Consider the following 26,210-nt stretch of genomic DNA (forward strand, 5'->3'; position numbering starts at 1 on the left):
TAAAACTGAGCTCTTAGCTCTTCACAATATTCCTAATAAAAATGAAATTTCTTATCTGGGTATTCTAATGACAAAAAACTGCAAACAAGATGCTTTTTTTTTTTTTATCTTAACCCCATAATTAAAAAAAAAAACTAGAAAAAAATTAAACCAATGGCTTTTAAGGGATCCCACCTTCAGAGGCAGAATCCTGATCACAAAGGCCAAAGGAATCTAAATATAATACATTTAAAGTTAACTGGATAAGAGATTTTTTTCCAAAACCCATCTATATTGAACATTGTTCTCCAGCACATTCTATCCAATCTTGATGGTTTAAGCTTCTTCCTTATGTGCAACTATAATATTCACAAACTCCCTATAAATCAATCTCCCTTTTATCCCCTGGCCTTTCTATCATGGTCACTTATCTTCAAAGCCTGATTTTTCACCCAATACAAATTTGGGATGGTTCTCTACTTACCTTTGAGGAACTTTTATAGTACAAGATTCCTGTTACAACCGGAGATTATGCAAGGGTTTTTGGTGCCATCTTCTCTTGTTATATTAACAATCACATTGAACGACACTTTCACGACACTCTCAGACGTATATCACTAATTTGCTAATTTTACTGGCTGAAATTCACATAAATGTAAATTCACTATCAAAGAACCTTAGTTCATAGTCTTCTCTAGGTAATTCCTACAGTACATTTCTTCAATCTACTACTCAGAAAATATAAAGCTCCCCCCTCCCAGTATGTCTGTAAACTTCTTTAGTGACAATAAAGTTTTAAAAAAATATATATTTAAAAAAAAAGGGGTAGACAGACACAACCATCACCAGTTAACCTAACACAGATGTCTTTGGACTGTGCGGACTCCACACAGAAAGGTCACAGTGGGTCACAGACGGTGGGGATTCAAATGGGAAACCTGTAGCTGTGAGGCGGCAGCACCAACCAGTCCACCGTTAAATACGTAAGTTATGTATTTTGAACTTCTTACACTGAACACTTAATGTCATATAGAAAACTTTTCGCCTGAATCCTTTTTCAGCTGTACCAGCCTATTCACTCCAATAAAAAAAAGAAATTAATCAATAAATCTAGATTAGTGCATTTGTGACCCTCTGTGGTCAGAGGAGACAGACAACCTGTGAGCTTTGGATTCAGCATTTGAAAGAAAGAGACCGTTTCTACCTTTCTTTTGCCCTCGCCCCCCAAAATCTTTTTTGGGGAACTGAAGAACGGACGTGGCTGTTTACCACACCGACGGTCCACGTGTGACGTCTGTGTTTGTGTGTGGTGTGTCGCGCGAAGCTCCGCTCACAGGAAGTCCACAGTGCAGCGCCCTCAATGAAGGACTGCGAGACCGGCTTCCTAGCACTGCCCCTGAGCAGCTCACACACTCTCCCAGTGGGAGGGCGGCTCCTAAACCCGCACGGAGGAGGCAGAGCCCTGGGACGAGGGGACGAAGACGCGGCGCTCAAAGTTGGTGTCAGAGTTAGCCGCCGCGCCTGAGACCAAATAGTTGAAATGAGCAGTCAGCCATCACACTTCAACGGCATGCAAAGCCTCAAGGAGCACCTTTATAAAGTGCTGGTCATCGGAGATCTCGGGGTCGGGAAGACTTCCATCATCAGGCGCTACGTTCACCAGACCTACTCCAGCAACTACCGGGCCACCATCGGGGTGGATTTCGCTCTGAAAGTGCTGAACTGGGACTCGGAGACTGTGCGCCTTCAGCTGTGGGATATTGCAGGTGGGGCAGTGACGGATGCTTTTCTAACTCATGCAGGGTACAGGGTGTCACCTCCCCTATATTCCTACACCCGAGGGTCCAGTGCAGCTCTGTCATATGTAATGCATCTGTATAATACGCAGTTTAAATGGAGGGTAGTTTGTAACATTACAAAAAACCTGCAGGAAACTAAGGCACGTTTAGAAACTTTTGGAAACTTAACTGAAAATGTGAAGGTGTCGTTAAGCAAGAGCTATTCTAGTTCCTTAAAAGTCAATGATCTGGGGAGATAATTCTTATCTTCAAACTTACAGTGAGGCATGACTATTGTAAATGTATTAAACATTCACAACTTAAAGATGCAAGGTCACTGTGGCGAGCTGGTGGTACTCTCTCTCTCTTGCTCTCTCTATCTCTCTCTTTCTTTCACACATGCACATGTTCAAACATAAATTCTTGCTAAGGGATGAGAAGCATGCAAATCATTCATTCAAGGTATGACGCTGCATCATGTGATTGGGCTCATGTGAGGGAAGTTTTAAGGCCAGTCACAGGAGTGTCATTGTAGTCTAAATAAAAAAAACAAAAGCATCTTTACTCTGTCTCACACATGCGGGCAGGCACATGCTTTAACTAGTTAAATTGTATCCACCAGATGTAATTAAAGGTCATGTCTGATTTAGTCTTGTTTTTATGGAGTGATGAATGTTATGTTTATAAGTTTATGAGTTTATTGAATGACAGATATTCAGATGGCATGCGTAACATTAACCTCTGTTTGCTGAGGATTCCTGTATTAAAAATCAACCTTAAGCTCTCTTGCGTGAAAAGAAGAAGTGAGATTTTTCATTTCCTCTTACCCACAAGGCAACGTGCAGCATTTTTCGCTTAAGTACCACAAATTTGATCTCTCGTGCATAAATATGTGTTATGGTGTAAACCCTTCTACTGTGACCTTTCCTTTCCGCATGTCACGTATAACATGCCAGATGCACAGTTTTGGACTAACAGCTACATACAGCAGAAAACACACCCCAACGATCTGTTGTGTTCCTTAAGAACCTACTTTCTTTTCAATGTTCAATACGCACACGTAGGCAAAGACGTGCTCACATACCTGCAACAGAATAATGTGAGAGTGAAAGGTTACTTTCATTGCAGACTGGGCAACATACATGTTTAATTTAAGTAATCAGGAACAAGCAGTGGCATTGACCATCTTGTTAAGTGCAATGTGACAGACCCCAGGAATGTGCTGTTTCATAAGAATACTGGCTCTGTTAACTGCAGCCCTAATTCTTGCATTGCATTAGTTGTTTTGTTGCAAAAATGCTAGAAAACAACGAATATCTCCTGTCAGGCTAATGTCTGCATAGCAACAACAATGCTGCCATACTAATGAATGAAGCACCCTGTGTGTCGATCACAGGTCAAGAACGATTTGGAAACATGACCCGGGTGTACTACCGTGAAGCCATGGGAGCCTTCATAGTGTTCGATGTGACACGTCCCACAACCTTTGAGGCCGTCCTCAAGTGGAAAGAGGACTTGGACTCCAAACTGATGCTAGCTAATGGACAGAGCATTGCCACTGTGCTGCTGGCGAACAAGTGTGACCAGGGCAGGGAGTTGACCAACAGCGGCATCAAAATGGACCAGTTCTGCAAGGAGCATGGATTTATTGGGTGGTTCGAGATCTCTGCTAAGGTGAGATTCACTATGGGCAATGTGCTTCTGTGTGTCCTGGGAAGTTGCTTTTGCCTCTTTCCAGTCTTGATTGTGAGCTACTTGGCTGCTGGCTGTCGTTTTAACAGATAGATTTGATTCCGATCTTCCCTTAGTAAATTCAGTAAATGTCTAAACACAGTATGAATGTTTCCCAAATGTTTTGCATCAGTCGTTAGAGTGTAGACCTTTGCAGCTAATGGTTGACACCCTTAATGGAGGTCTTCTCCCACTCAGTTCACTTCAGTTATTGAAAAAAAATCCCCTGAGAGCCAACTGGAATTTCATATCCTCGTGAAAAGTGGCTCTGTGGGATATATTTACAGCAGGGTCAGAACGACTGCTGAAGTGAAGAGGTGAAGGTATTAGAGGATTGTTAAATCTTTTCACCTGATGTTTAAAAATCATGCTTTATGTCACAGAAAGGCTTTAATCATATACAACCCCTTCTGCTTCACGTCTTTCTTTGAATAGGTTGAAGGTCATATAAAACAATTTCTTCACATCACCCGTCATTACATGAAATTTTAAATTCCAGGTGATTTCTTTTGCCCACAATAACGATGCAGAGCACACCGCATGTTTTGTAACCCTGGGATAGCATTAGGATTAAAAACTCTAATTTAAAAGTTTATAATCCTGTGATATTTTCTGATGCACAACTTAACCTCCTCCTTTATACAAATTTAAACACCAGCAGTATTTACACATAACTAAATATTTTACAAATGTCTTCACACACGTCCTCCGATGACACAGATGTGTTGGAGCAGCATAAATGCGCTGCCATTCTCGAGGCATTGACACTCAACATTCTGAATGGTCAAAGGTTAAATGCTCAGGTTTAGACATAAAACACACGTGCACATCCTCTTTGTTTGGCAGCACTTACAAAATTGCTTTGCAGCATTCACATTAAGCTGTATTAAACATACCTGGGTCACTTCAAGGTGACAGCAAACTATTTACCCACATTGTGAAAATGCTGTACGTTGGTAAAATATTCTTGTAACAGAATTTCATGTTTAATTTGCTTACTTTAAATACTTTTTAACTTTGGGTTATACATAGGTAATAGTTTTTTAATTTTCATTTCCTTTTTTGTCATTGTCTTTATAAAACTATAAAAAGTCATAACATTGTAGTTATTGAAAACCAAACGTGTAGAGCCATACTTAACAGCAGCTTATCTCTCTCTCCACTAGGAAAATCTCAACATCAACGAGGCTGCAAACTTCCTGGTCAAGCACATCATGGCTACAGAGAATGACATACTGAAATCTGTGATACCAGACACCATCTCCCCAAAGCTTCACTCTGACAGACCAATGAGTTGCTCTGGCTGCTTCAAATAATAAACGGACAGAGCAATAGAGACATAGTAAGGCAAAGAGAGACAGGCACACCACACACAGCATTCTAGGGAAAGTACCCGTGTTACAGTTTCTCCTTCTTGGTGTAAACCAGGTTTGAACATTTGAAATTGTTGCATGTTTGCAAAGCAAACCAAAGCTTGGAAACTGGAGTCATGTAGGATCAGAAGTTGCACAATAATTTAAGAGGGTTTAAGAGTTTTTAAGAGGGTTAAGTCACCATACTGTGAGGGTAAAGTGTTTGGCAGACAAACAAGTAAAGTCAACAAATTACATTTTTTTACAGTACTTGCTTTTAGGACTGTTAAAAAGGACATTATGATCTCTAAACACAGGCCAGTCCCTGACCAACATGGTACAGTAGATGCAACACACCAAAAGATGTACGGTAACAACAGAATGAAAAAGGAGTCTTGCTCAAATTAGATCCACCATTTTAAGGAAGTAGTACTGTGTTGGTGTTCTCCGTCTATTGATCTCCACATTAGCCTGGAGACATGATTATCCTGCAGGAGCCTAAGAGACTAGTGTTGACAGAAGGCTGTGCATTCTGGTTTGTCTAGGTATTTGAATTTTGCACATACGGAGTTTTTTTGTTTTGTTTTTTTTTAATGATTTTAAATTATTTTTCTGTGCTTGTATGCTTGTACAACTGACTATTGTGATTGCATTATTTAAAGAAACCGGTAATAAACAACACATTTGTATTTATGGCAACAGCCTGGATGAGGAGATCAGCTGCAAACAAACAGAGAATCCTGGAGAGTTTCTTTTATGGCCAGTGGGCAACACCACTGCAGCAGTTCAAAATTAAATAATCAAATGCTTGTCAGATCTGTTTATCGATAAAAGAGTGCCTGTCATACTTTGGCTGTAACATGTGAACAAAGCACTTACTTTTTTTTTTCTGTATGAAGCAACTTTTTCTCATATTAACACACACACAAAAAAAACATTCTGCAGAAAACACATGTGCTCACAGATTAAAGCCCGCTCCTGTTTCCCATTTTATCTCTTCGTTTCTCCTGCGCTCACCCACTCGATATTACATTACTCCTTTTTTTTTACCTCCTCAAAATAATCCTGCCCATGATCTAGTACACACCCAGAGATGGAGTACATTTTTAATCTTGCCACAAGAAGTCAGTCTCTGGTTGCATATGAAAGTCCTTCTCCTCATAACTACTCTGTAGTAATTCAGTGCACATAGACATAGTTCTGCTTTAACTTATAATAGAGCTGAATTTTTTGAATGTATATATCTCACAAATCAGGGTTATAAAATTTGTCAAGTGGATAAAATCTATACACGATGGTGGCGTTTCAATCTGCACAAATTACAGCAGCTTTCTCCACAGTATTAGCATTTCACTGTTCACTGGTTTGGCTCATCGTGAGGGTGTGCTTCGTCATGCAACATGTGACATTGGCATGGTCTCACAATATTTGAGATAAATAACACTGATAAGTAGCTGCTTGCTCTCGCAGTTTCATACATGACCTGCCGATGAGGGTAGCAATTATTTAAAAATTATTTAAATTATTAAATTATTAAAAATGTAAACTGCACATATTTCATTTGTTGATCTATGCTGTTTTTTTAAACTTATTGTAAAGTAGTAAAAATAAATTAATGAAAACTATTTCATCACATATAATAAGCTACCCTATGTTCATGCTCATTTTGTAATATAATCTGCACTAATGCCATTTAACCTTTAACCTGGAATAAACCATTTTACAACCCGTGATGAGTTCAATTAGTTTAATCTGAGATGTGTCTGTGTGTGTGAGCGAGAGAGAGCTGTGGACCTGCCCACTATTACACACCCATTATGGACATTTTGGCAACTTTGTTTGTCATGCGTGAAATGATGGTATATTTATGTAAAAAAACCCATGTTGATATTTAGTTAACGTTGGTTAATATTTAACAATGCGTCACACTGCAGCCACAGAGTAAATGGTTTGCAGCCACTGGCAAGCTTTTCAAATTTCATGTGACTCTTTGAGCATTTTACTAGTACACTTTAGGGGATGTACTAATGAACTTCATGCTTCAGGATGTGTAAAGCCAGGTAGATATAATATTTTTAAATCTGATAAATGGAAAAAAACAACCAGTATAAAATTAGAACATCAGACTTTTAGTGTGCTTTAAATAATTTTCAGTTCCCCAAAACTCCCCTGACCAGTTTCCATGTGCAATGGATGTCAATGAAGTGTGACATGTTTGGGTATTCTCTGTCTACTTGCTGTAGGAATGCAGTTTGCTTTTGCACACAGAAAAAAGAAAATTCAACAAAGGCCCCAGTTTGCATCAACAGTGTTGCAGGTCTACACCATTACAAAACTGTCTCACCTCCTTGTTGCAGCAGAACTTTTGTAATATAAGACCCCCTGCTTCTGGAGGGGGCTAAATGTTTTGATGCTCTAGGTACCAACAACAGGCAGCATTTAAACCCATTGAACACTGGCAGCCTTCAGTCACAAACACACACTAGGAGTCTCTCTCTGAGTGCTTTTCAGTTGTCAGTTTGAGTGTTAGACCTTAACACATTTTCTATTTCTTATGGCCTTTAATTCTTTCCTCGGGTGTGGGGCTTTATTGTTGCTGAAGGATAAGGCCAAAAACACGTTGTTGCCGTCGCATGGCACTCCACTGTGAGCGAGGTGGGAATGTGTGGGAATGTGTGTACATGTGTGTACATGTGTGTATCTTCAGGCTGATCAAGGATGATCAAGGACTCTCAGGTTCTCATTAGGAAGCCACATGACTGAGTGGATTACTCTTTCCCTGAAGGATTAGTTTTGGTCGCCTGTTCTTGGCTAACGTTAATACATCACCTCAAAAAACTAATCAAATGATCCAGAAAATACTATATATAACCCCTTTGGAAGAATTCTGTCATCTGTGACTATAGTGACACTGATGTCAAAAAATGAGGCATAAACCATACTATGCTACTCTAAGAGATGCACTCATCCTAACTTTGATAATTCCTTTGATTCCTAATGTTCCTTTTACATAAGGAAATTTGTTGTCATTTTTTTAGAATTCAAATTAAATTGCAAAAATCTAACAATTAAGCAAACGTATTTTATTGCGGTATAAATTTCTCCAAACTTTATTCTGTTTACTCTTCCTGCGACAACAGCTGGCACAAATCTAACCGTTCATTACTGGGATTATGAGCCTAACATTGTGCTTGCTGTAGTCCTCAGGCTTTGCCAGAGAACCACCCACAGAAAACACCCACATATTCTCTCAAAAAGACAGAGAAATGAGGAGAAGCAGGTAGAAGGAAATGAAATGAGAGAGAAGTGATACTTAAATCTCGCAGCAACAAAAGGTTACAGACAGCTCATCAATAGTGCCGTCAGGTAAACACACAGACGCGTTATAAAAGGTCATATTCAGATGCTTTTGAGCTGTTTCCCAGATAGAATTCACACAGATAAAAAAACAACAACTCTCTATTAGATCAGAGCATGTTCAGCCAACTCAATCACATGGAGATCAACAATCTTTTGGCAAGTAAGGTAATTACGCTAGTAACTCAGATGATAGAAGAGGTCTGATTTGATCTAATGCCTTTCTGTTCTCACCATCAGAAATTGCTCATGTGGTGCCATCTGTTGCCAAAAGAGTTACACTGCACTTGTTTTCACTCAGTTTAACTTCAAAATACAAAAAAAAAAAAAAAAAAAAAAAAAAAGAAGAAGAAACCTATCAGAAAGACTTTTAGCCCTTGGATCTCAATAACTTTCAGGTCCCTCTCACTATTGTCAAGGTTTATTAGACCAGATGTCATAAATTGCCAGTGAGGATGAATATGCCTTTGCTCAAATACAAGGAAATTTAGAAATAACTTCATAGAATTTAAAACTCAGAAAGTAAATTATGAGTAAGAGAGGGGAGACTGGTCGGATAGAGCGACTGGGGTAGAGTAATAAATCCTTAATATGTCTGTCCAAGTTGAAAGATGAGTCCTCTAAAGACCTTGTGAGCTCAGCTATTTATTACTGAACACTGACAGATTTACATCTCATTTACATTACTGATGGGATTTCAGTATAACAGAATTACATTGACAGTCATCTTCATGAGCTGAGTTTGATAAAAAACAACCGATGATTTGCATTTTGAAGCAATTTGTTTTCTGTTTTATTGTTGATTGTTTCACTTCACATTTGCTTTATAATGCAGCAGTCCACTAGGACATTGTCAAGGAAAGATACAGTCGTTTTCTGTGCACAAAAATAGGAATGTGTGCGTATAGTAGGCTAAAAATCTCTATGGCCGTCAGTCTGTTGGCATGTTGACATGTACAAACCACTAGGGGGCGATATGAACCGGCGTTATCAAGCATTAGTTTGCATGTGAGGTCTGCGCATCTGCTTGGTGATAGAAAAACAAAAGCATTCTTATTTTCTAATCACCGGAAGTCTTAATTCTCTTTAAAAATAGAGAATAACATTTCCTCACAATGTCAAGTGCATAACTGATTTAATCCAAAAAAAAATATATATATATATATATATATATATATATATATATATTTTACACTTTACCCACATTATTTTAACACCAGCTGCACTGTGAATTTTATGCTGAGAATACATCTATAGAAATATGCACATTTATACAGTAAACCTGATCTTGACGAAACAGGGGAGATGTTGATAAGCTGGCTTTGTGTTAAAAGTCCTGAGTATCAGTTATATTCAGTAAATGTGTGAACGTTTCCAGAAAAGCATAATGAGAAACAAAATATAAACATAACTATTCTTGTACTGCATGAATCAGTGGGTTATTGCCACATTTGTCATTTTACAGTAATTTAGGGTTAATTGGGTTGTGGGTAACACAGTAACACAATATTTTTATATAGTAATAGCAGAAGAGTCCAGTGGTTCCGATGAACAGAACAGGCACATAAAATGGGACTCTGGTGATTTTCTTTACACAGAATGCGGGAGCTTTTTCTCTATATACTGCTGATGGGCAGTTTCTTTAGACAGCACCTATTTAGTTAAATGTATGCGGTCCAGTTTAGTAAGTTGAAGCAGAGCTCAAGAGATTTGAAAAGCTGCGTCACTGTGGTCAGCTGAGGACAAGCTACCACAATGACAGCCTGAAATATTAGACAGATATACGACCAGAAGGTAAACAGTGCACACTATGTTAAGTCCGTTTGTTGAGTTCATTTGGTTTTGGTGCAAATTGCTGCGGTGTGTTGTCCTCTTTATACTGTAGAAAGGGTAAATCCCAAACTGTGTGCAGTATGTGCAGAACTTTCCAGTATACCATTCTGTATTATCATCATCATGGTTTTTTTTCTAAGCATGCCTCCTTTAAAAACAAGGACAATTCGATATCTGGAATGTATTGCTGACCTCATAAGTCAGAAAGTCTAAAGTTTTAAATCCATCCATTGATCATTCCAACTGCTTATCCCATTCAGGGTCATAGGGGGCTGGAGCCTGTCCCCGCTGTCATTGTGCAAGTGGCATGGTACACGAGGAACAGGTCTCCATCTCAGGACCAACACAGAGAGACATACACAGACAGACAACCACTCACACTCACGTTCACACTTGTGACCAATTAACCCAACATGCATGTGGGAGAAAACCGGACACCCACACAAGCACAGGGGGTCAATATGCAAACTCCACACAGAAAGGCTGCAGCTAGAACCGGGGACCTTCTAGCTGTCAGGTGGCAGCACTGACTGCACTGAGAGTCAGTGCATTGTCATATTATAATCAGTTCAGCAACTTTTATGTTTATGTTGCTGTAATCAGTCCTCAGTCCATGTTAATGTCCTCCCTTACATGTGTATAATACAGAGGGGGAACCGTTTGACATCAGACACTCAGGTTCCACAGTCCTATGAGTTTCATCCAAACTGCACACGTCCAGCAGTATGTGTAGTGGATTTGGGGGGGGGGTCTGTCTAAAACAAATCCTGACCGCTACGGCCCACAGAACATGGAGAGAATGAACTCTCAGGCTGGTCAGGCTGTGATAGCATGTCTATGTAAGGAAAGAAAGAGGCCAGAGGGCAGTCTGGGGACGTGTACTTGGCTAACACCTGGAGGTGCTCTGGTTGCAGGTTGGCTTCGTTGCAGACCCTCTGACATAAGACGGAGACGCTGTGACATGTTTTCAGCTTCAGCTGGTTGAGCTGGCTCTTCTCAATCACCAATTTCTCCTTCTCTGTCTTCTGTGACACACACATGCAGTACACACAATCCCATTAACATATTGTCAACAGCAAGTGGCTCAATAAATCCAACTAATTTCCCAAAACTAAGTTTTTTACCAGTTTGTTGATTTCACACTGCAGATTGTATAAGCAGTCTAGTTTCCTCTTGCGGCAACGCTGAGCTGCGAGGCGGTTTTTGCTGCGCCGTCTCATATCATGGACAAAATCCAACTGTTCTTGGTTGAAGACCTGTTGCTTCAGCAGCTGCTGGAAGTCATTTCTACTCAGATTCACAATCCAGTTTACAGAGAATGGCAACTGCACCTGGGAACACAAAATAAAGGTTACACAAACAACACAAAGTATGACAGCAAGAGTGTATATCCATCAGTGAAGGAGCATCTCATGTTTTGCTGATTTTGATTTGCTTGATAAGAAATTCCCACTTAATCTTAGGATGTAATTTAATTGAAATGATCAAATCATTGTGTTGATCTTGAGGTATACAGAGGTGAGAAAAATGGATATTGAGTTGAGATGTATTTTCACCAAGATGTCAATTATTAACTCTAAAAACGAGTTAAAGAGCAGTTAAAAGCAGAGGTCAGGTTTCAGATTACTGCTGCTGCTAATGTGTGACAGTAAATAAACACTCGCTTATTTTTTGTAGCAGGATAAGTCTAATAGTGCTTTATCGAGTGGAAGCAACAGAACTTTAACGAAACAGTAACACGAGAAATTCCACAAACCCGATGTTTGTGTTGCCTGCAGTCGTTGCTACCACAACAGTCCGAGGTGTCGAGGTCAGCTGAGTTGGACTCTGAACCAATTAGCAAGGCGTGCACATTGTCACAATACTGACATGTTAATGTGTGTGTCTGCGTGTGTGTGTGAACATAAACACACATTATCATTTCTATTTTATGAATAGTTAATCCGGTATTCTTTTTTCTGTTACAGGAATGCAACACTCACTTGCTACTAAACTCATCTAAAACAAACTAATCTACAGTTACAGGGATCTTGCTGACACAGTCGACTCCGGTTAATTTTAGCACTACGTGAGCTCAACATTTAGGTGACAGGAGGACAGATATAGAGGAACAGAACAAAACTGCAGAGACAAACCAGATTCAGAGCTTGACTGCTCACCTTTTTGGCCCTCTCTCTTGCGTAGGACTCACTGTCCCCTTCAGTTTCTGTCTCTGAGTCTCCATCCTCTCCTGAGTTTAGAGATGATAAACCTGACTGAGATCCCCCCTCACACTCAGATAGCCCGGCACCCTTCCACGAACATTTGCTTTGGTCCAAGTCCTGGAAAAAGGGGCATCGAGTGGTGCTGGAGCTCACGCATTTCAGCCACTCTAAAGATGTGCTCTGCAAGCGTTCGCTCCCTGTGTCAGAAGAACTTCCCACATCTGGGTCCTGGAAGTTTGAGCCCACGTCAGAGTCCAACTGCTTGGCCAGGTTCTTTGCCCCTTCGCTTTCTATGGCGTTCATCTCTGTAGCATTATTTACTTGCAAGGACGCTCTCTCCATGCTACCCGTTTGTCCTCTTTCCTGAATGGTATTATCTGCCCCTTGTCCCTCACCTTCTTCCTGCTCTCCTGCTCTTTGGTCAATGGACCCTGGTTCTAAAACACCAGAGTCTCTTGCATTTGTGTCCCCTATAATATCTATGACAGACGTTTCCTGCCCCGGTGACCTTGTGATTGCAGAGCCAGGCTCGACACAGGCCCTCTGAGGGCACTGGGGCAATATTAACCCAGGTGACCTCCCATCCTGCACTATACTTGACCCCATGGAGACTGCATTGACATGGGATCTTTCTGAAGAACTGAATCCAGCAGTGTGCTTCATTCCTTCCTCTGTTCTCACAATACTGGTCTCTCTTTTTTTCTCATCCCCTGTTTCCTCCCTTTTGTCTTTCATAACCACATGAGCCTCCCCTCTCCTCTCCTGCACCTCCACAGGCCTCTCCTCTGTGCTCTTGTCACATATTTCAGTTTTCAATGGATCAGCGCCTTCTTTGCTCTGTCTGGGGGAATTTCCAGGATGTTCAGCCTCAGTTTCATTCTTACTGTTTGCACCACTAGAGCTGGGCATGCAGGATAGGTCAAATGGATCCCTGATTACTGTTCCTGGATTGTGTAGGCTTTTCTGGATTGTGAAACAACTTTCCTTTCCACAGGCCATTTGGAACTTGCGATACTTTGGACATTGCATAAAAAGATTAGTCGTCCCTTCCGCTGCAGGTGGAAGAGTGTCTGTACTGTTCAGACTTCCCGTTTTGTTGTTCACTGATTTGCTACAGAGCCTGGCCACTTCCTGTTGAGATGGTGAGTCAGCAACTGGTTTTACTTCTTTCTGATCCAACAATACATAGTCAGACTCTATGTTACAATCTTCTTTTGATAGTCGTCTCTTGCACTTCCTTTTACAACAGGTTTTTCTGGGGAAAGGGGCAGAGTTAGGACTTAAGAACTTGGGGAGGAGGAAATCAAAGCACGCTTCGTCTAAGTCTTTGAAACCAAGTATTGAAGCAGAGTTACGTATTTCTAAAACATTGTCTTTCCCAAAGTGTAATTTGGATGTGTAGGCAAACGTCAGCAATGGTTCAAAGCCAGCAGCTGTGACCTGTGAATGAAAACACAGGTTTAAGATTTTCGAAGACTGTAGAACTCTCCTGTCTCAGGAATTAATAGATTCAAAAAACTTTCAGTGACTTTTGCTGTTTCTAATGTTGCAAGAGTTCAAAGGGGGTTGTCCAATTTACAAAGCTTTGTTAATGCAAATACGTTTTGTAAAAAGAAACCTTTAAAAGGACGTCTAAAACCCACTAGAAAAGACTGAGAACTACTAAGAACCATGGACAATTTACTGTTTATAACCACAAAGTATCGATGCTGCAGCACATTTACATTTGTTCTTCTTCTTCCGATGTATTACAAGCACTTATTGGGGAAATATAGCTCATCTTTCTCACTTCACTTTCACACAGATTTATTGCTTGTGTTATAGGTGTCAGGTGACATCTCACCTCTTCTGGCAGAGTGATGATCGCTCCATGTTGAGTGAGGGTGGATATCCTGTGTGTGAAGTACTCACTGCAGGAAGCCAGTACTGAGCAGTGGGCTCTGAAACTCTGACCCTCCGCCACCACTGTAACATCACACAATGTGTCCCGGTGACGCTGCTCATCCAGGCAGCGCAGCACATGAGAGGAATGCACTGCGGACTCGAATGTAAACACGGATGATCGGGAAGGAGACATGGCCATCTGGGGCAACTAAATGTAAGCACAAACATAAACCCTCTTACAGTTTCCCAGTTCACTTTATCAGGATACATGGCTAAAAAGACATATGTTAAAATAATAAATACATAAAGAACATGCCTACCTTTCAGAGCTGAACTTAAAATATCCAAGTTTCTTAGAGTGTTGAAGAAAGCCCCAGCTGTTGTGCACACATGGTTATTTCTAAATGGAATGCTGTCTAGTCAGACCAGGCTTCCCAGAAAGCCTTATCTCAACTCTGTTGAAAACTAAAAACTGGGGCTGACTCAGTCATATGGCCTGCTTGTGAGTGTCTGAGAGGGAGGGAGAGATAGCGCGAGAGTGGGTGTGTTGCAACAACTCTGGGTGTAACAGAGCAAGCGCTGACTCATGCACTCCTGCTGATAAAGGATGAGCAAGCAGTTTTTTTCCCGTCCATACCAATCCCACTCTTGGATCCGTCGAGCAAACTAACAAGTATTTCCCCGAAAATCTCTTTACAGATTAACGTCATACACAATTCACAGATTAGAGTAAAGTATAAACCCGGGGTTTTAACTGGATTTAGTCTAATGTGTCTAACATTTAGAGTGGTGTGAACTTACTCAACTAACTGCAGACACAATGTCTTTTCAGAACAAAGTCTGTAAAAGCAGAGAGCAAAAACAAATGAAACTGACCTGTTGCAAGGAGAGGGCGGCTGTTATATTAACCTTATTAACTTTTAAAGGTTAATATCACTCAGTAGGTCATTGTCATGGCATGTGTTGTTGATTTTCCAGGTAGCAGCAAATCTTTCTGTGAGCTCAATGCAAGTCTCCTTTGTTGTGTGTTTGAGTGCCAGAGTGTGGCAGAGAGAGAGAGGCAAAGAGAGAGAAAGAGAGAGAGAGAGAGAGAGAGAGTATGCCCTGCTCATAGAGGAACAAAGTTACAGTAACAGCTGTATTAATTTTTTGTGGTAGGTTTCCGGTATCAAATATCGATTGATGGCTAAAGAGACATAAAACCGGTGTAATGAAAAACGTGCATTTAGTTTAAAAAATTAATGTTTGCACCAAAAGCTGCGCTACCATTGCAACGCAGTGGAATAATTGTTACTACAAAGCATTGATGCGAATGTCACATGTTTGGAAGAAGGAAGAGGGATGATTTAAAATGTCCAATCCAGTGACTGTTTCATAATTCCAGAATGAGCTAATGTCCTTACAAAAAATTAAAAAAACTAAAAAAAAACAAAACAAAACACCAAAATAAAAAAGACAAAATGACAACATAGTTCCTTTTTCCATGTAAGTGTTGCAATAAGATAATAAAGCGCACAACAACAGTAACAGCTTGGAGAAATGAAACTACAGTAAGGAACTGATGCTGGCGTTAAAATAAAATGTATTTTATTGTTAGATGTGCACAATAAACATCATTATCTTGTTTTACACTTCCCCTTGTACAGGTGAGACAAGCTTCATCAAAAATGTACAGCTCTGACACTGCTGTGTCACAGCAGACAGTTATTGTGAAATGGGTAATGACCCTTGTTCTTTTGCTGCTCTTCTCAAATGCCTATCATTTACCGATCCCTAACACTGTGTTCAGCACTCATCGTGTTTCCTTTTTGCCACAACATGAACTTGAAAGACTTGAGTTGGTAATGTGGGGGTGGGATAGGGGGGAAAGGAAGAGAAAGCACTCCTCAAAATACAACGTTTGGACCATATCTTACCACCTTTGGCTCCCTCGACAGACCTCAGGTAAAATCTCCACAGGACCTGAGCCAGTTATCCGAATAAATGGTCATATTCACAGCGGCTGACACTGTATGAATATGTGAGGTATTGCATTAGCGACCAGCATGGTTCAGCAAGACCACACAATAGCAAAGTTATACTCAGAAAAGTTGCCTTTTTTCAGAGCTTGATAGAAGCACTATTAGAACTTCACACTGATGATGTCAGTACGTCTGTGGTTCAAACAAGTGACTCAGACATGAATAAACATGGCTCCTTTCTGTGTAATTAGCTGATTCACAGACTGTGTTTTGTAGGATGAGCACTTGCTGAGCCTTTATTTTATGTTTGGATTTCAGGACTGGTGTTAGCTGGAGGTCTCAGGTTCTGCAGAGGTCAGAGGTCATGAGGAATCCTGTCTTGTTTGATTGGTCAGGCAGAGCCTCTCCAGCTGTTGAGCACGCTCGTTGTGGACAGTCACCAAGTTGCGGTTCTCCTCTGTTAGGCGCCGAAACTCCTCCTCGAGACGGGCAATCTCCACGGCACCCTTTTCATCCTCCACCATCTCTGCCAGCAACTTACGCCTGTGTAGACATTTTTTACATTCATTAAAAATACATTACTCCTATGCATACATTTTTTTTAAATGCACAATTTATTTAAATTTGTGTGTTTTCTGTCTCTTTCCAAATAATCTTTTTCAGGTGGAGACTGTCCCAGCATACACAGGGAAACACCCATTACAGGTTCCAAGGTCAGAGAAGCTCATTTCCAGACAATCGTACCTATGTGCAATTTACAGTCTTCAGCTGTCTTGTTTGTAGCATGAGGGAGGAAACCACAGCGCCCAAAATAACCATGGAAACAATGCAACCTTATAGGAAGGACTGAACTGGGAAAAAACGCTGATGCAGCTTGTTGTTGGGCAACAAAGTTAACCACATTGCAACTGTTAAACAAGACCATTCAGTGGCCATGGGGCATTCAGGGCTTGGTATTCTTTCGGATAAATCTAAATTACTAAATTAATATATTGTCTAATGCAAAAAAGAAAAAACAAAATAAAAACACAAAGAACAAACTACATTTTTTTCCATCCTATCTACATCTTCAAACATGACAAACCTGGCGGAATGACTCTTGTGCGGGTTTAGCCACAATGACCTGTCTTTGCCTCGCAAATACTTTTCACCTTTTGGACTTTGAGAAGCACTATAATCTTACACACATGTGCTGTGTTTGCACAACATGTGTGTCATGGCCTCACGCCCGTGAAGAGTGTGTGAACCTCAGGGTTGTATTACAGCTGGTAAAGTTTCGAATCAAATAACAGCAGCATCATTAAAGAAGAAGAAGAGGCTCCATTACACAACACAACCTGTGTGACAAGCATTACATCAATTTGAAAGATGATGAATGCGGTGTTTAGTTGAATTTTTATCGAGTCGGGTTTCAATGTTAAGATTTAAAAGCTAAAAAGTTCTTAACTCAATGTAAATTTGGTAAAGTTTACTAAGTTTGCCATAATGAGAATTTTTGTTCCTGCTGTGCTTAAAAGCTTTGACTAGCATTAGTCTCTTTACATAACATCCGTCTATTGAGTTAAAGACTAAGTGTACTGACTTTTGATACTGAGACTGCTCTTTTGTTTAGACTTGGATCATGGATTGTACATGTAATTCTCGACTAAAAGATAACAAATTGTAAAATTAGTCGCACAATCTTAAGTTAAATCTAATTTAACTAAATAGTTTTGCAACTTTAGGTAAAAAAAAAAAATCTAATTTAATGTATAGATATTATAGTATCCTACTATGATATATTTACATAAAGAAACAGGTTTTTTAACATATTGCGCTGAGTTGAAACTGGCTACTCGTGACTAGTCAGCTATTTTACACTTACAAAAGGCTATTCATTTCACCACGTCATTTTGAAACCAGGTTGAAAGAATTCACTTCCTGCAAGACCTGATCCACAAGGAAAAGACAGTAATAAAAAACGTATGAGACACCATGACATGTGTATCTCTACAACCCCGATCTGTTTTTAGTTTTTTTTCCCACGTTAGTTTTGCAACTGGCAATTCCACCTGAATTGTTACCATTATTGAAATGCAAAATCCAATGGAAAGTGTGCAGTTACTGTCATTCTTAATTTCACGAGAATTCCTAATTTTACAGTGGTACAGTCATAGAATTGTTTAACTGGGAGGTTTTTGGCTCCAGGCAAATGTTTGACTTACATTAAAAGATCATTTTTACATTTGCTTAACTATTCACTGATTCTTTCCACGAGCATGTTGAAACATGGTAGTGTACATACTGGTTTGTGTGTCTGTGTGTGTGGGAGGGGGTATGTGTGTATGTGTGTTGTAACATTGAGAGCATGAAAAAGGGGAAGGGATCTTTTTCAGTTCACAAGAACTCATCCAGAAGCAAATAATTCATACTAAACCTGATTTAAACACAAAACACCTACTCCCTCATTTATTTATAAGGTAACATGCATTTGCTCATTTTGTCTTTTCTGTCTATCAAAATATGTGATGGTTGGAATGTGGTGAAAACACCATATCATATAGTGACAAGTTTGAAGGATTAATAATATGAGGCCACCTCCAGCAGCTCAACCTATACAAAATATAAACATATATACAGACATAATGTTTAAAGAAAGGTCATGTCCCCGAACTCTTTTTCAGTGGGCCCATTTTTTATTGGCCAAAAAATGGGCCCATTGCAAAAGAGTTCTTAATGTCAATGCATGAGTCAGTATACGCACAGAAGAGTTTCCTAAAACCTACTCGATATTAATCAAATGTTTTGTTGGTGAAATCAGATTCACTGGTATTAGATGACTGATCAAAACCACTGATGTTGTAAAATCTGGATAGCGATACGAGTCACCCTTACAGATTTGCAGATTTTACAGAGCTCTACACTATGTTGGCCTACTTGTTTGTATCAAAAGCACAAAGAAGGAATTTAGGAAAATCCCTCTCGGTGTTTATAAAATTAGTAGTAGAAGTTCATTTCCTCCTCTAGTTCTTGTTTCTCAATTTACTATTAATGTGTCTGTGTGCGTACGTGTCATTGGATCTTGGCGTGAACGTCAGCGTGAAAAGAGAGAACCAAGACTTTGTGACTCATCATGTTCTTATCAGAACTAAAGGCTAAACTCAACCCAACAGCAGAGGCTACCTGCTGTTATCTATTTGGGAAGAATAGCCTATAGTGTACGGGTGTGTGTGTGTGTGTGTGTGGTTGTGTATTTAGATAGCGAAGGGGTAACAGCAAAAGGCCTTCAAAATCCCTCTGCTAATACTACCCGCAGCTGCCAAGGACACAGGGGATAGTGTCCACTATGTGTGTCTGTGTTATACAACCCTGATATTGGGCAAACATATACACATACTGAAAAAAAAAAAGCTCAGAAGAGTGTGGTTTACTGTAATATTTGCAAATATGCTACTTTTACCAAATATGATGCCACCTAGGCCTATTCTATATTGACCACACGTGCTTGACCTCCTCTCTGATTAAAAATAAAATTATATTACTAAAAAACAGACATTGGAAATCAAAGTCACACATGACCAACTCCTTAAATAACATCTTAAAGGAACTGGTTTTAGTTGGTCATGTGCTACACTAAACTGTTAACATGTGCCATCTGGTGGACATTTTTTTTTTGTCCAGAGCACCATACAGTCCGACAAGTGTTTGGCAAAGAAAGGAATTTTACTGTTGAACCTTTGTAGCTGGAATTTCCAAACATCTGGCAAAACTTTGGTAAGTGGGTTATTATCATTACGACAAATTGTCACTTTCTTGAAAGTAAACGGATCAAGAGTAAGTTGGCATTAAATGATAATAAGGGTGGTGTCAGATTTTCCTGATGACTTACTGTGCACGTCCTCTCTGGCCATAAACATCAGACTACCATCGTGACATGAGACCTCGAGTTTGTGTTTTAACTAAAGCAGTTAAACAGCCAGCATAGATAAAGGTACATCGTTTACGGCCTTACTTGCGGTCCTCAAGCACGGCAATCTCATGTTTGACCTGGTGGAACTCTCTCGCCATCCTGCAGTGTTCTTTGTACACCTGAACGCTCTCTCTCAGAGACACACAGGGGGGCACTGGCTGCAAGAGGTAAGAAAGATAAATACTGTTCATGAAAGCAGTATTAGGGTAAGGAAATTTGAGCGACACACTCAGTGCTAGCTCCCCAGGGGCTCCCCCTCAGGGGCCCATGGGTTAAATGCAGCGAAAGAATTTCTTTGCAACATGTATGTGCAGTAAGTATGTGCACTTAATGACAATAAAGGTTGTTCTTCTTCTAAAACACCTTAGAAAATAGTTTGTTTCAATCAACCTTTAAGTTTTGAAACATACTGGAGCTTAGTGGAAAATGCCCATCACAATTTCCCACAATTGGATTCACATCTTCAAAGTCCAGCGAGTTTCCTTTCACTTGATTAACTGATGCAACTATGGTACATTTCCTTTTCCATGGTAATTATTCTAATTCCAACTTATGCTAGAAGGCTTCTAAATGTTTGTTCCTAATAACAGGAACAAACCCCTGACAGTTCACACAATCTCCCAAAGGTGAGAGAGCCATTTCCTTTGATCTATGATAGGTTATTTCCTAGTATATCTAAAATTAAACAATGATATTACCACGGCTAAAATATGACACTGCCATGCTTGGGGATATAAAGTAATACATTGGAAGATAAAGTTGTGTCTGACATGGGATAAGAATGTAACTCATATAAATCATTTTAAAGTCCCCAAATTGATTGACATTTATGTTTGTGTAAATAAGAAAATACATGCAAATCTGAACAAATCCCCAATGTGTATCACAGCTACCATTCATCGGTCTGTTACTACTGTTCCCATCTGATACTCTAAACCAACATGCACTTTACGTGACCCTGGCACTGGCACTTGTTGAAGGATAATTCAATGACAACAGTGAGTTAGTGAGCTCACACAGTGAAAACAAAGATTTGTTCATAGACTGAACCAAAGCTTTGCCTTGTTTACAGAGTCCGTAAACAAACAGAAGGCTTAAAGCTAAATCTTTTTTTTTAATAGTCAGCTAATAATGCTCACTTCCATTCTACTGTTTATTTAAAGAGAGATTCATTTTTGATCTACTCGTTTTCGGTAAATGATTTTCCTTTTCCAACACAGAAAATGTGATTTAGTAGTCTGATGATTTAGCTATGCAGAATATAAAGAGAGCAATTATGAATACAATTATACTTAATATTCAAATTCAATGTTTTTTGCTTTTTGTCTTATCCCATAAGTTCAGGGTCACCACAGCAGATCATTGGAACGCATGTTGATTGGATACATTTTTCTTCCTGACCCTTCCCAATTTTACCACCATATGTAAATGCAATTAAAACACACTTGCACAGTAAAACAACAGCTGTGTACCATCCAAACAACAGCTTACACACAAACATCCCCTTCCCACATGGCATATCCACCAAACCCCCTCCCTCCCTGGATTAATATCAGGATATATGATGCACATGTTTACATGCGCCACACACACTTTATAATGCAACATGAATCTGACACGGTTAATTTTTCACACCTGTCTCCACTTACAAGAATTGTACTAAAAATATATTGTAAATATTGCAAACACTGTGCAAACACATAAGCTGCAGGTCTATTGCAAAGTTCACACTGTAAATAACTTTAATGCAACCTCTATCTTTTCTTGTATTTAACTGTACCTTGGTTGCTTCATTATTCACTTAGTGCCTTTTTGTTTTATTGGGCCATATTGTTCTTCCTCTTTACCTGTCACTGGGTTGTTATAATATGTGAATTCCCCTCTTGGGTATCAGTAAAGTTTATGTTATCATATTTCTTCTCTTACACCACCACACAATCATAAAAAGCAAAGTGCTAACAGCTTTTTGAAAGAATATAGGGCAGGAATTTAAAGGGTGACTACACAGTATACCTGTAATCGCTGTTCAAGGTCTGGGAAAGTCTGAGAGAGGTCCTCCACATCTTTTACATCTATTGACAGAGAACACAGATTGTAAAAATGACATAAACCCTAATACTGTATATTGCTTTATGATACAAACATACAATTTTCCGTACAAATATGCTTTACTGCTGTCCACTTTGCAAAGCACACTGCAGAGGTGGAAGCAGTTTACAGGTCCTAAACTTGTGAAAAAGTTTAACTGTAACAAATACTAGTAAAAGTCCAGCACTTACTGTAAATTGTATTAGTTCTACTATGTATTATTGAATATTATGCATCAACATGTAAATGGTGTGTTACTGTTTTTGCCCACTAAGATTAGGCTAAATATGAACTTTTGTGCTACTTTTGTAATTATTTACTATTGAGTGTTATTATCTTTACTAAGCAAATATTAACTACATTTGAGTCAACTGCAGTGGAGTAAAACAAATTTCCCCCTGGAATGTAGTGAAATATAATGCACGAGCAGACTAAAATACTCCAGTAAGTGGGCGGCTGTAGCTCAGTTGGTAAAGGCAGTCATCCAAGGACCACAGGGTCAGTGGTTTGATCCCCGGCCCTGGCTATATGTCGAAGTGTCTCTGGGCAACGCACTGAACCCCTAACAGCCCATTCTCCTCCCCAGCTGTGCAGTGCCAGTCCAAGCCCGGTAGAAATTGGTGTGGGTTGCGTCAGGAAGGGCATCCGGCGTAAAAACTGTGCCAAATCAACATGTGGACAATGATCTGCTGTGGCCACCCTGAACTCACGGGATAAGCCGAAAGGACAAAAAAACAGACTAAAATGCTCCAGTAAAATGTTAAAACTTCTAAATTAGAGGTAGAGTATAGCATTTAAGGACATTTACATATCTGGTGAGCTTTTAACCACTTCTCTTCAGTCTAATTTGCTTCCTTCCAAAACTTAAAGACAACGTAGATTCTGTAGTTTCTTCGATGAATAAGATTTCTCTTCAGCCCCACAAATCTAAATCTTTATTGTGATCCATTATTTACAACCTCCACCCAACTCCAAGTTGCTTTAGTTTCCCAATCCAATTGAACAGTAAACTATCTTACTATCATACTATCCTACTCTGCAAGCAGTTGCATAAATGCCTTTCATAAAAGGCACAAAATGAAACACTATAAGGGCCTCTTATATGACACTACAACATAACAACACTAAATGAGCCATGTCCCATTACTGAACAACAGTTAATGAGCTGTCAGGCTGAAAGACATGCAGGGCAAGAACAAAGTGGGACAAGTATGTGAGCAGACAGACAATCACAGTGGACACAAAGAACAGACAGGCTGAATGTATGAATAGAGAGGGGATTCAGACAGATAGACAGAAACAGGCAGGTTGTCTGCACCAGCCCCTGCCTTGCCAGTAATGTCCCTCTGGACTGGTGGAACACATGTGGAGAATCCTGGGATGATGCAACCTTCTAAAAACAGAAGTATTAGTGGGCCAGCCTGCAGCCATGTGGCCAATTATGATGTGGAATAAATACAGTTCTTACACTTAAGACGGGCACAGCGTGGGGTTAAAATCATGCCTGGCACGAGGTCATGAAGGGCCTAAAGGATGATCCCACAATATCCCAGTGTTCAATATACGTGTATTTCTGCTCAGAGGCAGATTTGAACCTGTTTTTTCTACTGCAGACCTTCATCTCACTTCCTAAGAGAAAGACAAGAGGGGATCAGAGATGGGTGGAGTAGGGCGGGAAGTGTTAACTGCCTATAAATATAGGCCAGTGTTCTAAAAGCTGAACAGTGAATCAGGCAGCAGGACACTGTTAGTATTAGAAGGGAAACCTGACGCTGCCATTGCATAGCTGCAGCTGCTGTCCCAGTGCCTGGCCCCACTGCAGTAAAACATCTTGACACACAGCACCTAGCATTATAGGTAGGGTAGACCTTTGTGTGTGTGTTTGTGTGTGTGTTAGACACTGTCAAATGTTTTGATTGAAGATTAAATATAACACTAGTCTCAATAAGACTTCTGCTCTTGTTTAAGAGGGTGCACACGTGTGCTAATGGCAAGTGCACAGCTGCCAAAACGCATGTGCAGTCTGTTTTTAATGTGCTGTGGTCCTATGGAAATAGAGGGAGCACCTGTCTCAGCTATAGTGTAGAAGAATGACCACAGCTAAAGTGATAGGGTGTGAGAGGGACTGCTCCGGGAAAATTGTGTGCGGTTTGTTTTGGTGGGAAGAATGTTGTGCATGTGTTTCACACATACTGGAATTGTAGTGAAAGTAGAGCTACAAGTGGTTACGTGAGCAATTGGGTAATAGGTCCAACTATACTCAAAATAAGTACATGCTGTAAGATGTTTGTGGGTGGGTGGGGGGAATTTGTGCATTGCGTGTGAATAGATGTTGTATGCACAGCATACATGTGGGTGTGTTTACCTGATGTGTTGTCAAGGCTGAAGGCGATTCTAACCTCAGATTTATCAGGAGACACTCTTCTGGTTGAGGTGATCATTTATCCCTTCATGGGGCCACAGGCACAAAACAGAGCTGTTAGCACAATCAAAGGATCTGATGAAAGACAGGTGATGATGTCATCACGAGAATCACAGTAAATCCGACTGACAGCAAATTGACTATGCTATGAATCATTTAAGAGATTGCATTGCAATCAAAGAGAGAAGCTCAGCAGGTGTTTTGTACAGTTGAAATTGAAGCCTGCAGAACAAGCATGTGATTAAACTTCACCCAGGAAAATATAGAGTATTATTAATACTCACACTCAGCCACCAATCAGTTTCATCATGCATTTTGAGTTGCACTGGGATTAAATAATTAGGGAGCTTTGACAGATTGGGCCCGAGGTCTGGATTTTGCCTGCTCCCCACCCACCCACCCCCTTCTAGTGAAGGTACAGTCTTTTTATATCAGGGTATTTGTCTGCTCTAACCCTGGTAAACCCTCTGTCTCACACAGCATGTCTCAACGACCTTCTACACCAGCAAATACACTTTTTTTTTTCTGGTTTTATAATGTCTCTCCCTGGGGTTGAAAGATCATATTTAGAAGTTGTAATAACTGACCATAACATGTGCTCTATTATAATATAACTTATTAAGACCCATACATATTTTCTCATACATATGAATTATCTCAAGGACGCATTGGGTATTTGAGCCAACATATGATCTTTACCTGAAGCACAAAGTTTAAAATCAGGTGTACGTCCTCTGCTGTCCGTCGGCCTAATGCTGATTTCTCTTCAGAAAACGCACACGTCTCTCAGCCGTTGCGTCCCCGCGCAAATCCAGCAACGATGGCACAGCTATTCCTACAAGGTTTAGTACTATTACTAATACTATCACCATTAAACTCTATTCACACTTTCTCCACTATCAAGTTAAGGCGTCCGCTACACTGGAGTCTGTCGACCGCTTGAGTTTTGCGCATGCATGGACATGTTATCCAAAAACTGCAGCCACGCGGCGAAAAGCAACACAACAGGGCGAAGGCAATGGTGGAATGCCGTCCGCTGTCCCCTTGTGGCGGCCCGGACCCAATTAAATGTCTCAGATGACATGACTTTAGCCCGAAAAAATGCCCATAGCTCCAACACTGCAGAGTGTCATGCAGTGGGGATGGTCTTTGGCTTTGCAATAGCTGTGCAATGAGGCAGCTGCTCAGAATGAACATCCCGTGCTATTATAGCTCTTGAGGAAGAACATTATCCTCGTGTCGCGCAAACACAAATACTTTTTTAATTTATTTGTTATTTGGGTATTTATTTGTGTGTATCATGGCTTCTGTGGCACCAGAGTCTGAGAAATCTCGTAAAGTACGTTGTAGGATGTGGAGGATCCAGGGGTTTTGGAGCTTGACCCCTGTAGGGAGTACGCTGTGCTATCTCGACTACTACTCGATCCAAAATGATACAATTATTATATTGTAAAGCAACAACCAACATAAAGCCCTTACACCCAGACATGTAATGGACACCTGCCACTCACTGTCCCCGTGGGGACAAAGGGTCAGTATATCCTTGTAGTAATAAAATTCATCCCTGTCTCTTTTTAATTAAATTTTAAAGACTCATTAAAATTCAAAGTTTATTTATTCTCCAGGTTGATAAACCCGAGCAATATGTGGCATTCATAATTCAAGTTCTAGA

General features: G+C 40.1%; 3 protein-coding genes and 1 long non-coding RNA gene across 7 annotated transcripts; 2 read left to right on the forward strand and 2 right to left on the reverse strand.

Annotated features, from left to right (window-relative positions):
* Positions 1–1,295: 1,295 nt before the first annotated feature.
* Positions 1,296–6,568, forward strand: rab38b (RAB38b, member of RAS oncogene family). Its single transcript, XM_067492281.1, has 3 exons — positions 1,296–1,745; positions 3,154–3,431; positions 4,655–6,568. The coding sequence occupies exons 1-3, from the start codon at positions 1,520–1,522 to the stop codon at positions 4,802–4,804; spliced, it is 654 nt and encodes a 217-aa protein (XP_067348382.1). The 5' UTR covers positions 1,296–1,519; the 3' UTR covers positions 4,805–6,568.
* Positions 6,569–8,966: 2,398 nt separating this feature from the next.
* Positions 8,967–14,317, reverse strand: LOC137108017 (transcription regulator protein BACH1-like). 2 transcript variants are annotated; one of them, XM_067492277.1, is made up of 4 exons: positions 14,078–14,317; positions 12,190–13,674; positions 11,155–11,361; positions 8,967–11,055 (listed from the first exon to the last, which is right to left on the reverse strand). In XM_067492277.1, exons 1-4 carry the CDS (start codon positions 14,315–14,317, stop codon positions 10,786–10,788), a joined length of 2,202 nt encoding a protein of 733 aa, XP_067348378.1. In that variant the 3' UTR covers positions 8,967–10,785. The 2 variants fall into 2 exon arrangements, with proteins under 2 accessions (XP_067348378.1, XP_067348379.1); XM_067492278.1 differs by having other exon boundaries at positions 12,190–13,489; positions 14,078–14,211.
* Positions 14,200–18,526, forward strand: LOC137108022 (uncharacterized). Its single transcript, XR_010912128.1, has 3 exons — positions 14,200–14,332; positions 16,398–16,626; positions 16,743–18,526. It is a non-coding gene; the product is annotated as an uncharacterized lncRNA (long non-coding RNA).
* On the reverse strand, positions 15,684–25,678 carry map3k7cl (map3k7 C-terminal like). 3 transcript variants are annotated; one of them, XM_067492283.1, is made up of 5 exons: positions 25,238–25,678; positions 24,482–24,563; positions 22,042–22,100; positions 20,071–20,186; positions 15,684–16,622 (listed from the first exon to the last, which is right to left on the reverse strand). In XM_067492283.1, the coding sequence occupies exons 2-5, from the start codon at positions 24,555–24,557 to the stop codon at positions 16,442–16,444; spliced, it is 432 nt and encodes a 143-aa protein (XP_067348384.1). In that variant the 5' UTR covers positions 24,558–24,563; positions 25,238–25,678; the 3' UTR covers positions 15,684–16,441. The 3 variants fall into 3 exon arrangements, with proteins under 3 accessions (XP_067348384.1, XP_067348383.1, XP_067348385.1); XM_067492282.1 differs by having other exon boundaries at positions 24,482–24,592; XM_067492284.1 differs by having other exon boundaries at positions 24,482–24,613.
* Between the last annotated feature and the right edge of the window lie 532 nt (positions 25,679–26,210).

Source organism: Channa argus, chromosome 22 (assembly GCF_033026475.1).
Source record: "Channa argus isolate prfri chromosome 22, Channa argus male v1.0, whole genome shotgun sequence".
NCBI classification, from domain to species: Eukaryota; Metazoa; Chordata; class Actinopteri; order Anabantiformes; family Channidae; genus Channa; species Channa argus.